We start from the raw sequence: 15,933 nt of genomic DNA on the forward strand, positions 1-15,933 counted from the left end.
CATATTGGATGTAGTAAACAACAACATCAGTTAGTCAAATAAAAAAAAATTATGCGGAGATCTGAGATAATCAATAAAAAAATTTGAGATCTTTTTGGTGGATAGTTTATTTAGATATTGTTGTGAGACGTCGCAACGCACGGACAACCGACTAATAGTGGTAATATATAAGTAATCTTCTTCTGATCCAAAGGTCCATTTAAATTTTAAGAAGGCCATATCAATTGCAGATGCGAGGCCAGAAGCCATTATGGGCTGACTGGCCTTTCTCTAGGGCCCACTGAAAAACGACGCCTAATCGCCTATACACCGCGGAAAGATTAAGAAAAAGAAAAGGAAAAATTAACGGCTCGTCGGTCCTCCACGAAAAGTCGAAAACCAAGTCCAGCAGACGGACGCGAACTGAGAAAAATCTCACGTGACGACGACGGACGCGGCGGCGATGGCGTGCCGCGCACTTGCCCTCCGCTTCCTGCTCCTCCCGGACCCGCTACACCGCCTCCCGGCCACGCCGCCATCTGTTGGGAGGGCATCCGGCTCCCGCGGTGGTCGCCGTCCGCACCTCCGCTGCAGCTCCGGCGGCGGGGGTGGGGAGCCCGGGCAGCCGCCGCAAGAAGCTGTGCTCGAGGCCATATCCAGTGAGTCGTCATCCCCCACTCCCTCACTGCTTGTTAGTACTTAGTATGAGCTATTCCATGTTGCTTGTTTGGTGTTTGTTTTGATGGTTGGAGTTGGACTCGGGGTCGGGGGTTACTTCGGATAGGTAATATCGACCGTTGGTTTTTTTTTTATGGAAGTGGCGTAAAATGCGATTCTTCCGATTTAGCCAAGCAGTTTTGGCTACAGTTGTTTAGTTCGCTCGCATGCATTGTTTACTTTGCATATTATTCTGTAATAGAGTAGTCAGGATTAGTCTCAGCATAGAACTGCTCAATCAATAGCATATATGAATTGGAGTACTGAACAATGCAAGGCTCTGCATGTTTCAGCTTGTAAATTTTGAAGAAGAAAAAAATAGTTTGTAAATCGCAACAATCCACAAGGTGGGGGTGCAGATTGTGGGGTTGTAACAACCTGGCCTGTGGATTGTTACAATTCAGGGTGAGGCTCCTTGACTCCTTGTTTGTTTTAGCTTGAGATGGTAAAAGCTACAATCCACAATATGAATATAAAACAAACATGACCTAACGATGTAAGTAAAGTTACATATCTGCTTGCAGGACTATGTTTTCTTAGTGCCTACATTGCCAAATTCGTGATTTTTTTGTTCATATATGGAAGGAATCATGTTTGCTGAGCCAAAACTTCTGCTACGGTTTATCATAGCAATTAAAAAAAAATCACAGTTAACGAGGTTTAGGAGCCCCCCTTCCTGCTTTCTCTAGCCTCATTGTCGCCCGAGCATGTTGGTGGGAAGCCCGCGTGACTACGAGGAAGGCGACGGCAAGGCTTTTGCCTCTTCCCCACTCTTTGACGCAAATCCAGGCAGCGACAGTGTGCAGCAGCAAGGGCGAGGTCCAGCAGTAGCAGGGCTCTTTGAGGCAACAACTGATGCCTTCTTGGTAGAAGGTGAGGGCCACGATGTGTCAGGGTGTGGCTGCCATCGGACGACTTTTGGTGCTTCTTGGTGTCACCGTCGCTGTGTTACATCTTGCGTGTGCGACAGGTTCATGTCTGGCACCATGAGAAGCCCGATCAGAGGGGGTGGCGACTGATGCAATTGTGCGGTTGTTGTGTGCAGTTAGTGCGTCGATGCCCCTCTAGAGGGGCCTCTATGGGGCGGCAGGACTGCAACGACGATAGTGGTGGCAAGCAGGGGAGTCAAGCGTCATGGTCCGACGTTTGTGCTATGGGGACACCTTAGGGAAAAACCTTGGTGACGGGTGCCGCTTACCCTGCTAGAGGCATTGTGTTCTTCCTCTCTAGCATTGTCTCCCATGAGTGAAAATCTAGACCATTTCTTAGACGAGCGACCGTGGTGCTACCGACATTGTGCCCTTCCCGTAGGCGTCGCTGTTGAAAATTTGTCTTGGCATTGATGTCGTCTTTGATGGTTGCTCCTCACTTCATGGCACTCAGTTGACGTGTGGAGATCGGTCTTACAGTGGGAAGTCAGAATTGTTGCATTAGGGGATGTGGCTTGGCAACGATAGTCGATAGCATGGGGTAAACCCTCTTCCTTTGATGACTGGGGTTCTGCTTGGGAGGTATGGCAACTGCCAGGGGCGTGGTGTGGGTTTGAGATATGAAGTCAGAGCTGCTTTTCACAGCGTGCTTGAGCTTAGCAACAATGACCTGTGACGGCCTCTTGCTTCTAGCCCGTCTGCTTGGCATCGTTAAGGTGGGTCGTCTAGGGTTTGGCATAGTAAGTCGGAGCTGTTAGCTGCTATGCAACCATGCTCGGCAACGGTAACTCATGGTAATTTTGTACTCTGCCTCATTATGTGGGTGGGTTAGCTTTTCATGTGTCCTGTGGTAGGCATCACATTTTGCTACCCTTGTTTGTACATAAATTTCTTTTCGTCTTAATTGAGAGGCAGAGCTTCTGGCATTGTTTCAAAAAAGAAAATCCATGCTCTAATTCATAATGCTTTTTTTTAAACCAGAGATAGCAAGGTCTAAAGGAAGGGTTGCACTCACAACAAATGTGGTCATGGGTGGTACTGTGATGGACGATGCAAGTGATGAATGGCTTGCTCTGGATCAGAAGGTGTGTCTTGTTGTAGAACTTTATCCATCTGCGTTACAACTTACATAAAGATAGACTTACAATGGGGCACTCTAATGGGGCACTCTAATGGAGCAGTTGATTCATAGATTTTTGAGAAATACAATGAGAACCCTCTATATATTTGAAAACCTCTTGTTTGTACTAATATTTCTTCTGGAAGCAGTAGCTTGGTAACATTAATGTAGGATTTATCATGTGTTCATAGATTACTGGAAGCTAGATTGCATGGCTTTTAACTTTGTGACACTCATTTGTAGTATTCTTTATGTTACTGATATTGATATTTTACACCATCAATGGTCTTCGACCTTTTTCGGAAAACACAGTAGTGATTGAGAACACCTCACGCTGGCTTTATTTTCGGCATGCTTTCATCATGATTTGTTCTGCTGCATGATTAATCAGTTTTTGTGCAACAAAGTCCATCTCTGGTATAGCCTTTTTGAATTAAAAGTTAGAAGGAAGCTTGAAAATTGTGAAGTCTATATTTTGTTTTTGGCATTGCTTACTAGCTATGCTGTTTTTGTGTCACAGGTAAATTCCTACCCCACAGATAGAGGTTTTACAGCAATTGGCATTGGAGGTGATGATTTTGTCCAGTCGATGGTAGTTGCTGTTGAATCTGTTCTTCAAGAATCCATTCCCAAGGTTAGTTTTTTTTATAGTTCTTAGAATTTATTTGTAAATCTTGTAGTCATCAGCAGGAAGATGTAGTTATACTGGTAGTGTTTGCGTAGAGCCAATGTTCCTACATACTAGTCATCGATGATATCATTAATATGTTCACTCTGATTGCGCGCTAATCTTCTTTCAGTCTCATTTTACAATCATTCCCTTGATTTGTTTCTCGCATGCTATTCATGTATGTATATGTTGAAATGGTTTGCACAGGGCCGAGTATCTCAGAAACTATCTTCAGGAGGAAAATATGTTTCTGTAAAAATTGGGCCAATTCGTGTTGTTTCAAGTGAGCAGGTGACACAAAGTCCCCCCTTTATTCAAATGTCTTTACCAGGAAAATTATGTCTATTTTCTGAGTTTGTATTTTCAGTTCAGTTCTTTTTGTGTAGACATAAAGTTTCCCTTTTATTGAAGTTCTGCCTGGTGCTTTCCAGGTCCAAGCTGTATATCGTGCCATGAGAAGAGATAACAGAATGAAATACTTCTTATGAAGTGCAATTGCATGTCCTGCACGTTCCCTGGTCCATTCCATCATGTAAACAAAAGGAGTCCAACAGTACATTTTCGCCACATTTTGTAAGTACCAAATCAAATCAAATGGAAACGTTGTGCAGATTGCCTGATTTCTAGTCGGGCGCTTGTGATGTCAAAGTTCCCCTGACTGTATGGAGAATGCAGGCTGGACTGGACTGGACTGGACCCCCGATGAATTGCAAAAGGAAAATGGGAAGACTTTTATGTGCCATTCATGCCCTGATGGAAGCTTCTCAAATAACCTGCTACAGGCAATTTGGTGGGATCGGTTATGTTATGTAGTGCTTGTGTAGTACAGTGGGCGTATATAGCTACTATATATGCTAAAGTTGTATTTTAGTGTCTCATATTAGATGCATTTTAATATTTTATAAACCATATGAAACTAGCGGTATAAGTGTTCCTAATTTATCATGTTTGTTTGCTTGCAGGATTATATAATCCAGCTTATATTATATAGATTATATAATCCAGATTTTATAATCTAGTTTATATATTCTTATTAAAGATGTTTGTTAACATAAATCATTAGTAAGTAAAAAACCGAACAATAATTTAAACTAAGCATCTAATGACTTACAGATTATCATAAACTAGATATCTAGATTATATAATCTACTCTAATAATATATATTGTTTGTCTGATTCTTAACTTTTTAAGCTGGATTATATAATTAGAGGGTGTTGAGCACCAAATTGAGCACGTGGACGGTCCGGCCCTGAGGCCGGACGGTCCGCGGTCCGGACAGTCCGCGCCTGTGGGCCGGACGGTCCGCGCGTGCGCAGAACAGATTAGGGTTTCGAGTTTTGTGCTACGGTTGTTAGCTAAAATCAGGGGATAAGCTCGGAAATTAGTTTGTAAAGGGTCCAGCCCCCCTCCTCTATAAATAGAGAGGTATACGGCCGATTTGTAATCAACAATCAAATCAATACAACTTCTATTTCGCATTTTATCCTTGGAGTAGTTCTAGTCTAGTTTAGGTTTAGCTATCCAATCCTCAAATTCTTCGTCTCTCTTCGGCTCTACGTCGATAAGAGGAGTCTAGGTCGGCCAGCCCGAGCCTAGACACCACCTAGGATCTCTACTCCCCGACGGGGTCCCTCCCGGGAGCGAGATCTAGGCGCCGTCGGCGATCTTCCGCCGTTCCCTGCGTACGCGCGGACCGTCCGGCCCCAGGGCACGGACCGTCCGGCCGTCAGGCAGGAGCCCTAGCCGCGCACCAGGCCGCGGACCGTCCGGCCCCAGGCCGCGGACAGTCCGCCCTTGCGCAGAGAGCACCACCGCGCCTCGCACCAGGCCGCGGACCGTCCGGCCCCTGCGCGTGGACCGTCCGCCCCTGTGCAGAGGGCACCGCCACGGTTCTTGTTGAGTGTTTGACGCTCCGAAAAGGCGTCAACAGAGGGTAAAAATGATTGAAATTTGAAAATACATTTCTAGTTTCTCCGCGAAAGCTAGTTCGGACACGTACCCGGATCTTAGCTTCCGCCGCTGCGTGGGCGTACGAGTTGCACGCGATCAAAATTGAAACAGGTCGGATAAAACTTGCGTTGTCAGAGCCATTTCGTCGTGATGGAAGTACGGAATTCATCTTTCCTCTCCTCTTAAATACATACTTTGTCTTCTTGATGTGTTTATATATTAAATGCTAATAAATATAACTATGTAAAAGCTTTCAAGAGCCGTTTAGATCTATTCATTTTAGAGAAATTAAAATTACTTAATAAAATATTATTTAGTTTAGAATTTGATATTCCACAACTCTGTAAACCTTAAGTATAAGGTTATCATGAAAAATGATTATATGTATTAATAAAATATATTTCTACACTGTAACTTATAAAATAATATTTGATTCACTCTTCTATATTAAAAATATAGCACATAAATATTTTTCTTATATATTGCTAATAATAATATACAAATTTATTTCACATAACTATATTAACTTAATTAATTTTTTCCTAAATTACTGCTATTATAAATTATTATTATTAGAATGAAACTCCATTCTAAGAATCCAAATGAGAAGTGATAATTTGAAATTAGGTGAGAGTTAAAGCTAAGAGTGCATTTATATTATTATTTATAGACTGATGTCTCTATATCTATACTAAGAATCTAATATAGACACCTACTGCTACCAATTTTTTTGCCCCTATCACGTTCCTCTGCTCTAGAAATTTAGGGCTAATCAACAGACCACACGTACCTTAGTGTTTAGAAATAAACAAAAATTATATTTATAGCCTACGCACTGCTCTATATGCTCCCTAGCATCGTGGCACGCACGAGAATATATCTAGTATTGATATATAAAAGAAGGGTGAAGACCAAATTATATTATGTAAAAAATCAGAGATCTCTTCAAAGTTCAAACACAACTGCAGGCTTATTTGGACAAGAGATGCTGACCTAATTAACGGAATAATGTAATCCAGCGTCCCGGCCGGCCGCCGCGCAGCCAAAAAGCCGCAGTGCCATCTCATCCTCGACTCCTGTTTTCTTTTACACTCTTGGCTCTACAGAAGCATCCAGGCGTGAGCGACGTGTCCTCGCCGGCCATACGTGCCCCGGCGCATGCGCCGACACGTCCGCCGCCTGCCCACGGCCCCAGAGCCCGAGGAAGCCAAACACCATCTCGGCTTCTTCTATGGCAGCGAGTAGATAATCACACACACTCAGCAGCAGCTGCTCCCCGACCTTCAATTCCCCTGCCTGTTGCCGTACGTGCCTAAGCTAGCTTCGTCGTCTCGTTGCACGTACGTAGTAGCTAGACAGCCGAATCGGCTCTCTAGCTAGCTCCTCCCTTCCGATCGATATCATCGCCATGTCGGGGATCTCGCTGGCGGTGGCGCCAAGGTCCGACCCGGACCACGGGTCGGAGCGGCAGCCGACGGCGATGCTGGGCGGCGTGATGGGCTCGCTCCGCGTCATCGAGCTGCAGCTGGTGGCCTTCATCATGGTGTTCTCGGCGTCGGGCCTCGTCCCGCTCATCGACCTCGTGTTCCCCGTCGCCACCACCATCTACCTCCTCGCCATCTCCCGCCTCGCCTTCCCGCCGCTGCACGCCAATAAGTCGACCAAGCCTGATGACGCCGCTGGCTCGCCCGCCGCCTCCTCCCAGTCGTCCCCGGAGATCTTCCGCGGCAGCAAGTAATCAACAATCCATTCACCACTTGCTTTCCTTCGTTCATTCCTTCCGCTAGCTAGCTTAAAACTTGGAGTCTGGCTGCCGCAGGCTGTTCCAGGTGTACGTGGTGGTGGGCACGACGGTGGGCCTGTTCCTGCCGCTGGCGCACGTGCTGGGCGGGTTCGCGCGGGGCGACGACGCGGCGGTGCGGTCGGCGACGCCGCACCTGTTCCTGCTGTCGTGCCAGATCCTGACGGAGAACGTGGTGGGGTCGCTGGGCGCCTTCTCGCCGCCCGTCAGGGCGCTGGTGCCGCTGCTCTACACCGTGCGCCGCGTCTTCGTCATCCTCGACTGGGCCTACGACGCGTGGGCCTCCACCGCGCAGGACGCCGCCTGGGTGTGGTTCGGCAGGTGTCTCGCCGCCGCCAACCTGCTCTACTTCTCCGCCAACCTCTTCGTCTTCCTCATCCCGAGGTTCCTGCCCCGCGCCTTCGAAAAGTACTTCCGCATGCGCGACGAGCTGTGCGCCAAGACGGCCGAGGACAAGCACGCGCGCGAGGGTGTCGTCGGTGCGGCCAAGTCGGAGGTGTCGTCCAAGAAGGCGGACTGAGAGCTATCGGCTCTCGCAGTCGCAGCACGGGGTGTAAATTCGGTAGCCTGTGGTGGGCCTGCTGTAATTTCTCCTGCGTTATGTTTAATTGTCATCGGTTTGACCAATAGTCGTTAGTCGGCAGGACCGCAGGAGACCTAATCGACATCAGTTTTCGGGTCTCGCAGTGGCTCCGCAATTAACAAAATGATCATACAATGCATAATAATAAAAGCCAATAATAATAATAAGGCAGCATCATAATTCGTATAGAATATAAATCCTTATAGAATATAAATCCCACATGTAGAGTAATAACAAGACTACCTAATAATTTAAGTGTATGTAAGATGGATTGTAAAGTCACATTGATGAGAATAGAACCATGAATATTATTAGGCCAAAGAATGTGATCAAGCACATAATTTATCTTTTACTTGTAAATCCAAGTGCTCATATGTTTCCTTAAAATTGGGCTTAGGTTTCTGCTAAGCTATCTTCGTTCGTAACAAAATATAGGCAAATAATAAATAAAAATAGCGTAACAAAACATACACATAGGCAAATAATAAATAAAAATAGCATTACACTTAACATGGAAACAATTACACTTAACATGGAAACAAACACTTAACATGGAAACAAATTAAGTAAGAACATTCTATGCGGCGTCGGAACATTGTTAAACTAAATTCAGAATAAATTCGAGAACCATTAAATTTGAAAGTTAAACTAAATTCAGAATTTAAAGCGTCGGGACAAATTTGTAAGTTCGAGAAAAAAGTTAAACTAAATTCAGAATTTAAACGAATACAATACAAATTTTCTAAGTTTCTAGAATACACTAAAAATCATTTTATATATTTATTTAATTAATTTCTCGAGCTTGATGGATTGGGGCACTATTCTACAAGAGTTTAGGACCTCAGGTGTAAATAAAAGGACCTATATGTTACAGTCTTTACACTAGATTGGACATCGGAATAGTTCACTAAAACGTAAAGGGCTCTTTACTAAGATTGAGGAAGCGAAGCATCAAAGTATTTGGGCCGTCGTGGGCTAGTGGGCTGGAGCAGTGCGTGTAGCTATATTGTGTTTAGCACCCGATGTGTAGAGGGCATCGATAATTATTTTATCAGAACTCAACTTGTTTCCCAAGTTCTTCACTCTTCTTCAATACTTCCTGCTGTTCTTCCTCATCTCTACTCCTAGAATTCTCCTGTAATTCTTGTATCAGCTCATCTGTTAGGAAGGTTGTTAACAATTGGTATTAGATTCGTTCGATCCTCGGAGTTTTCTACCTCGATCTGTTTTCCTCGACTGTTGCATCCACATGTCGCTCGACACGAAGCTCGTCCTCGACGCCATTAGCGAGCTCTTTGACAAGTTCGACGCGCGATGGTCCATGAGGAATGCCGCGCGGGAGGCATCCAGGCGCGTCCGTGTTCCGACCCAGTCCACGGTTGTCGGAGCCGACGTGGTCGCCGACAACTGGGGCAACCTCTTCGACGACAATGGAGTCGACTCCGACGAGCAGTGCTACGAGGAACCCATCAACGCCGACAATTGGGGCAGATTCTTCGGTGGAGCGGACGCGTCTGCCAACGCCGAGTTCGCCGGCCACTGGGACAACCCTTCCTCCAACCTCGACGCGACTGCCTGCGTCACACCAGAGGTTGCGGTGGAATCGGTGCACCCGGCCGCACGCGGACGCTTCTTCAACGACGATTCGGGTGCCCCGCTTGACTCGGACGACGACAGCTCCGTCCACGGCGGCCACGGATCCGTGATGTCCCATCTCCTGGAGCGCGAGGCCGACACTGCCTTCCTTCCCCACTTGGATCAACGGCATGGAGTCGAGGCATGGCTCATCCTGCACGGGTGCACTCCCGCTTTCTTCAATGTCGCCTCCACCGACCCCAACAACGAGATCTCGGGCGCCGTCCCCGCGGACGCGCTCGCCAAGGCCACGCCCGCGCTCTTCGCTTCGAGGGCGCCCAGACCATCGCTCAAGTACCTGGAGCTGCTTCTCCCGGCGGAAATCGACTTCGACCACATTGACGTACCGACCGTTGCCGCCGCAGGGCACATCGTCGCCCAGGTCACCGGTAGCAACGCGGTGTCCGTAGCGGAGGACCAACTCAGGTGCGCCATCTGCACTGGCCAGATCGAGCACCTGCTACTGCGGCACCTCAAGTCTTCACCTACCTCGATTGGTGCCAAGGTGGTGTTCGATGAAATGCAGCAAAGCATCAATTCCATGACAACGACACCCGCATCTTCAGCTCTGACAACAACAATGACTACACCTGTGGCTGCACTGGCCACCTGGCTGGACGCGAAGCTGTAGGATCTAGGACACCGGCTAGAGGGGGGGTGAATAGACGGTTTTGACTAAAAACAACAATACTAAGTAAATTTAATCAATACAACAAGAGGAATAAATTTACTAGTGTCAATAAGTAAACAATGTATGAAAGGCAACTACGGAGATTGAATACTAGAAGAACAATAAGCAAAACACTAATCAATTGCAAGGCAATAAGTAATGCTAGAAGGAATAGACACCGAAATTTATCCCGTGGTATCGGTGATTTGCCGATCACCCCTAATCCACGTTGAGGTGGACTTCAAGCTCTCACTTGCTCCTCTATCAAGACACGACTTGATCTTTGAGCCAAGTGGACAAGAAATCACTCAATACCTCGATTCCACTAATGTCACCTTTGCCGCTCCGGCGAGGTAGGCGCGAACCCCTCACAATCAACACCGCGGCTTCTCCACAATCTTCTTGGAGAGCTCGACGGAGACAATCACCCGAGCCGTCTAGGAGGCGACAACCTCCAAGAGTAACAAGCCAACGACGCTTGCTCGGTGTACCACCTAGTGCCTCAAGAATCACCAAATGATGCAAATGCACTAGGAACCCTCAATCTCTCACTAGAATGCAATCTCAAGCAAAGAGTGTGAGAGAGTGAGTTGGAGGATCACAAATGAGCTCAATGTGTGCAAGGAATGGCCAAGAGAGGTCTCACACACGAGCAACCCTTCTATTTATAGTCCCCCATCTAAAACCAACCGTTATGTGCAAAAGGGGGCAGTTCTGCGCACACGCGGACCGTCCGCGCCCTAGGGCCGGACGGTCCGTCGTACACCATAACGGCTATAATGACCGTTGAAACATGTCAGAGCAGACTCAAAAGGTGGGTCCGGACAGTCCGCCCTTCAAGGCCGGACCGTCCGCGACCTGGCAATTTCAAACACTCGAGCCTCGGATCAAACGGAGTTAACACACGCGGACCGTCCGGCTATAAATCCCGGACCGTCCGCGACCTGAGACAGTACTGTCCGGACTGGTCCCCCGGACCGTCCGTAGTACAAATTAATAAAAACACACAGTCCCTGTCCAAAAAGAGTTATACACAGGCGGACCGTCCGCGCCTCACAGGCGGACCGTCCGGCTATAATTCAGGGACTGACCCGAAGCCACCTTCCTCTGGTCAGGACTGCGGACGGTCCAGCCCTAAGGCCCGGACGGCCGCAGTGCAAAAAGAACACAGAAACAACACAAATGGTCAAACCTCGGACCCTCTGGAGGATCGTGGACGGTCCGCCCCCAAGGGCCGGACAGTCCGCGTGACCAAGACTTCTCAAATCTCAAACATCCTTTTGAATGAACTTTTAACTCACTAAATGAGAAGCGCTGTTAGTCCTTATGCAAATGCAACTACTTGATGCTTTATGAGGCACTAAGTTTTACACAGATCTAAGTCATTGACCCCTCTTAATAGTACGGCTATCTAGCCTACTAATCCGGTCAGGTATCTTCTCTAAACTCCTCAAGACCGGCAAAAGTAAAACCTATATTATACCTTTGCCTTCATCTGATCCACAACCAATGTGTATGACTCTTCAACATTTCAGTTCTATGTGGTCCAACCCTACATTCTTATTTCTCCAAGAATCGTTAGTCCACAAGTAGTTGTCATTAATTACCAAAACATTATCAAAGGGGCCTAGATGATTCACAATCTCCCCCTTTTTGGTAATTGATGACAACACCACATAGTATATTAAAGAGAAGTTTAGTTTCTCCAAATCTCTCTCATACCAAAGGTATATGATAGATTTTGGAGATGAGTTTCATAGGACTTATCTTGATTTGAAGTTCTGTCCAAAAGATAGATAAATCCCAATAAAAACTCAGTATGCAAGAAAGGCTCCCCCTAAGTGTGTGCAGGATTATTTGAAGTTGAAGATATAACACACATAATATATTTGAGCTTGATGGAGACTTTCCTACAATCATGGTTATCGAGGCATACAAGAGATGATTCGTAGAATGAGCGCAGTAATTATAATCACATCTCGATTAACCACACACAGAGTAATTTGAACTAAAACATAGTTCATCCCACAGAATATTACAGATAATAGTCCACAGACATACGACATAGAGTTAATAGATCAAACCAAGTTCCAAATGCATAAGACATAAACTAAAGCGGCATGAAAAAGTAAAAATGCATATGCATGATCTTAATGTCCACATAGAACCACCAACTCCCCCTGAAGGAGACGCCTGACAACTTCTCATCACTTCTTCTCTCCCCCTTTGGCATCAATTGCCACAAAGGAGAGGCCTTACTGATCACTCGGCGGAGGATGCATGTTGTAATAATGAGCGCTGAAGGTATCAAACAGGGAGGAGAACTGGCCAAAGTCCTGCTGGAGCTGCTGCTGCCTCTGACTTATATCATGCAGGTTGTCAGTTGTAGAAAGATTGTCAAACTGACTGGAGAGAGCACCCATGTTATCTTGAAAACTTTGTTGCATATTATTCAGCCTTGACATGATGGGATCAGTGACATTAGTGTGAATTTGATCACGAAAGTCAGAAAATTCAGAGTTGAGCGCATCCCAGTTGCTGTCAAAGCGAGACTGCATGTCATCAAGGCGGTGATCCACATGTGACATCAGGCCATCAAAGCGAGCATCAATATGAGTCTCCAGCCCTTGCTGCATATTGTGAAAATAAGGATCAAAATATCCTGGAGCAGGCTCCCAATAGTGCTGAGGCTGAGGAGGAGGTGGAGGAGGAGGCATCTGCTGTTCCTCAACATTAGGAGCTGCTCCACCCGCATAGCCAGGGTCTTCCTCATCATCTGGGAATGGAGTGAGTGGCCTGGTGAGGAACCCTATCTCATTCTTAAAAGGCCTGAATGGAGTGTGAACAATCTCACATGGGCCCTCAAATCTTGTCTTGGATTTTATGAGAGCCATAATGTAGGGAGCATAAGCCAAGTTTTGATTCTTGTCCATCTTTAAATCATTAAGTTGCCTCATCATGAAAAGAACAATGTTCATGACTTCACCATTCATGATGTGCTGGATTATGTTCCAGAACTTATCTCGAATTTTGCTCTTATCACCACTCTTGGGAAGAATGGTGACTCTGGCAATCTTGTTGATGACAGCAGGATGATGTCTGAGTCCTGCTGTTTCTCCAAACCTCCTGGGTATACCGAGCCTGGCTGGCTCATAAAACTGCACAAAATCCTCAAAATTATCTTCAGTATAAAGATCCACCCCAGCAGAAATGGTGCCATAGTTCAGACTGTTGGCAGCGGCAAAGTCAGCAAAAGAAGCAGAATACCGCTTGAAGCCAGTCATCCATGTGATAGATTCTTCTGCAATATCAATCTCTGAGGTAGCCAAGAATTGCTTAACTGCCATTTCATTGAAATCAGTGCGCTGCCCCATAAACTGATATAACCCACATGTTTCAAATTTGGGAATGAGACCCTCCATGACTGATTGACTGAGCAAGAAGGACCAATCAATCACCTGATGCTTATGAAAGTTGGTATCCACCAGGGTGCCCCAAAAGACATCAAACTGCAGCTGAGTGTGGAAAAACTGAATATTTGTATCTGATGGCAGAGCATACTGGTTCACAGTCCGTCTAGAGCAGTACTCAGCCATAGAAAATCTCCGCTTGGGGTAAGTCCATCCTTGGATATCAATGGGATAATCAGGGTGAACATGAAGAAAATCTTCAGCATCCATGGATTCAGTGCCCCCAGCTGAGGATTGGGCCTCTGAATCAGTGGTCGGTGTATAGTCATCATCATTGCCACGAGGGCGCTTGGATTTAAAGCGACCTGCAAGTTTCTTGCGGAGACCACCAAAACCACTGCAACAAGGTGACAGACATCCATAGATAAATAATTGCTACCAATCACCACTTATAAAAAGGAATGGAATGGTAATGCTCTGCCAGGGTCCGGACGGTCCGCGCTAGGGGGCCGGACTGTCCGCGCCAGAGGCCCGGACGGTCCGCGTCCACCGGGCGGACGGTCCGCGACCGACCAGGGGCGACTCCAAGAACCCTAGCCGCCACAAGAGTTTAATTTGATGTTTTTGCAGATAATACCCAGCAAAACAAGTTCAAAATTTTGCAAAGCATTGATATTGGGGAGAACTATCAATCCCACCAATCAGATTTTGAAATCCACTGCTCAATTTCAGATCAGAGAAGAAACCCAAATAATCTCAAAGTTGATAAAATTTGATTAAATCCACAAGATTTGAAGATACCGTGATGAAGACATGTTGAGGGAATGTTGCTGCAAGCTGTCGGACTGTCCGCACGCAACTGCACTTCACGGTCCGCGCACACTCGACACAAGAGAGTATATGGCGAGTGGAGAGCAAGAGAGATAGAGCGAGTGAGCACAACTGTCAAGTCTGCGGGCTCTGTCCCTTTTTCTGCCCTATCGCGGACGGTCCGCGCTAGGGCGGCGGACGGTCCGCGCCCTGAGGATCTCAGACGGTCTGCGAGGCTGCTCGGACTGTCCATTTCCTGATTCCGCGGACGGTCCGCGGTCCATGGGCGGACGGTCCACGGCCTGACACTCATTTTTCCAACTTCTGTCCACTTTCTGATTTTGAATTCCGAAACCGAATTGGTGCTCATATATGGACATTTTGACCAATCCAAGAGTTGGTATGCATGCATAGACATATGATGTAATTGAGTAATGCAAAATTTTTGAATTAAACTATCTAGAGCAATTAGAAATGAAAAATGCACAAATAATACCAAATAAATAGCATAAAGAACATACTTAGACCCGAGATGCAAGATGACACATGTGTGATCAACTTCAAGCCACATTTGAGATATCGATCACATTCATTTCACTTCTTAGAGAACAAAATCTTGTTTCATCCAAAGGTTTTGTAAAAATGTCTGCTAATTGATCATCGGTGCCAATGGAATAAATAGAGATGTCTCCCTTGCCAACATGATCCCTTAAAAAGTGATGCCGTATATCAATATGCTTGGTTCTTGAGTGTTGGACCGGATTGGTAGCTAATTTTACCGCACTCTCATTATCACACATAAGAGGCACATTCTTGAAAATAATTCCATAGTCCAATAAGGTTTGTTTCATCCATAATAGTTGAGCGCAACAATTTCCGGCCGATATATATTCCGCCTCGGCGGTAGATAGAGCAACCGAATTTTGTTTCTTAGAAGACCATGAAACAAGAGATCTACCAAGAAATTGACAACAACCGGAGGTGCTTTTTCTATCAACTTTGCATCACGCATAGTCCGAATCCGAATATCCAATTAATTCAAATTGAGCACCTTTGGGATACCATAGACCAATATTGGGAGTATACTTCAAATATCTTAGAATTCTTTTAGCGGCCTTCAAGTGAATCTCTCTAGGAGAAGCTTGAAATCGAGCACACATGCATACACTAAACATAACATCGGGCCTAGATGCGGTAATATAAAGCAAACTACCAATTATTGAACGATAAAGTTTTTGATCAACCATAGTACCTCCTTCATCTAAGTCTAGATGACCATTTGTTGCCATTGGAGTCTTGATAGGCTTAGCATTTTCTAAACCAAACTTCTTGAGCATGTCCTTCAAATATTTTGATTGGCTTATAAAAATTCCATCTTTCAATTGTTTGATTTGAAGGCCAAGAAAGAAGCTCAATTCTCCTATCATAGACATTTCAAATTCTTTTGACATCATTTTTCCGAACTCCTCACAAAATAATTCATTAGTAGATCCAAAAATAATATCATCAACATAGATTTGACAAACAAATAAATCTTTGCCAATTCTTTTAGTGAATAGAGTAGTGTCAACCTTCCCAATTTTGAAGTCTTTGGAAAGCAAGAAATCCCTAAGCCTTTCATACCAAGCGCGAGGAGCTTGCTTAAGCCCATAGAGAGC

At 45.8% G+C, this 15,933-nt stretch overlaps 2 protein-coding genes across 2 annotated transcripts; both read left to right on the forward strand.

The window, feature by feature from the left end:
- The first annotated feature begins 331 nt into the window (after positions 1-331).
- LOC100192614 (uncharacterized) lies at positions 332-4,355 on the forward strand. Its single transcript, NM_001137829.2, has 6 exons — positions 332-638; positions 2,607-2,710; positions 3,266-3,379; positions 3,623-3,706; positions 3,847-3,988; positions 4,091-4,355. The coding sequence occupies exons 1-5, from the start codon at positions 443-445 to the stop codon at positions 3,901-3,903; spliced, it is 555 nt and encodes a 184-aa protein (NP_001131301.1). The 5' UTR covers positions 332-442; the 3' UTR covers positions 3,904-3,988; positions 4,091-4,355.
- A 2,268-nt stretch (positions 4,356-6,623) lies between these two features.
- LOC100274741 (uncharacterized) lies at positions 6,624-7,794 on the forward strand. Its single transcript, NM_001149035.1, has 2 exons — positions 6,624-7,100; positions 7,186-7,794. Exons 1-2 carry the CDS (start codon positions 6,775-6,777, stop codon positions 7,685-7,687), a joined length of 828 nt encoding a protein of 275 aa, NP_001142507.1. The 5' UTR covers positions 6,624-6,774; the 3' UTR covers positions 7,688-7,794.
- Positions 7,795-15,933: the final 8,139 nt, after the last annotated feature.

The sequence above is a fragment of the Zea mays genome, chromosome 10 (assembly GCF_902167145.1).
Source record: "Zea mays cultivar B73 chromosome 10, Zm-B73-REFERENCE-NAM-5.0, whole genome shotgun sequence".
Lineage (NCBI taxonomy): Eukaryota > Viridiplantae > Streptophyta > Magnoliopsida > Poales > Poaceae > Zea > Zea mays.

What these genes read in the sequence shown, in the direction of transcription:
- LOC100192614 (NM_001137829.2), top strand. Translation starts at nt 443, where the DNA reads ATGGCGTGCCGCGCACTTGCCCTCCGCTTCCTGCTCCTCCCGGACCCG. An exon ending in TGTGCTCGAGGCCATATCCA is followed by an intron (nt 639 to 2,606) that starts GTGAGTCGTCAT and finishes TTTTTAAACCAG; the next exon opens with AGATAGCAAGGTCTAAAGGA. An exon ending in TTCAAGAATCCATTCCCAAG is followed by an intron (nt 3,380 to 3,622) that starts GTTAGTTTTTTT and finishes TGGTTTGCACAG; the next exon opens with GGCCGAGTATCTCAGAAACT.
- LOC100274741 (NM_001149035.1), top strand. Translation starts at nt 6,775, where the DNA reads ATGTCGGGGATCTCGCTGGCGGTGGCGCCAAGGTCCGACCCGGACCAC. An exon ending in GAGATCTTCCGCGGCAGCAA is followed by an intron (nt 7,101 to 7,185) that starts GTAATCAACAAT and finishes TGGCTGCCGCAG; the next exon opens with GCTGTTCCAGGTGTACGTGG.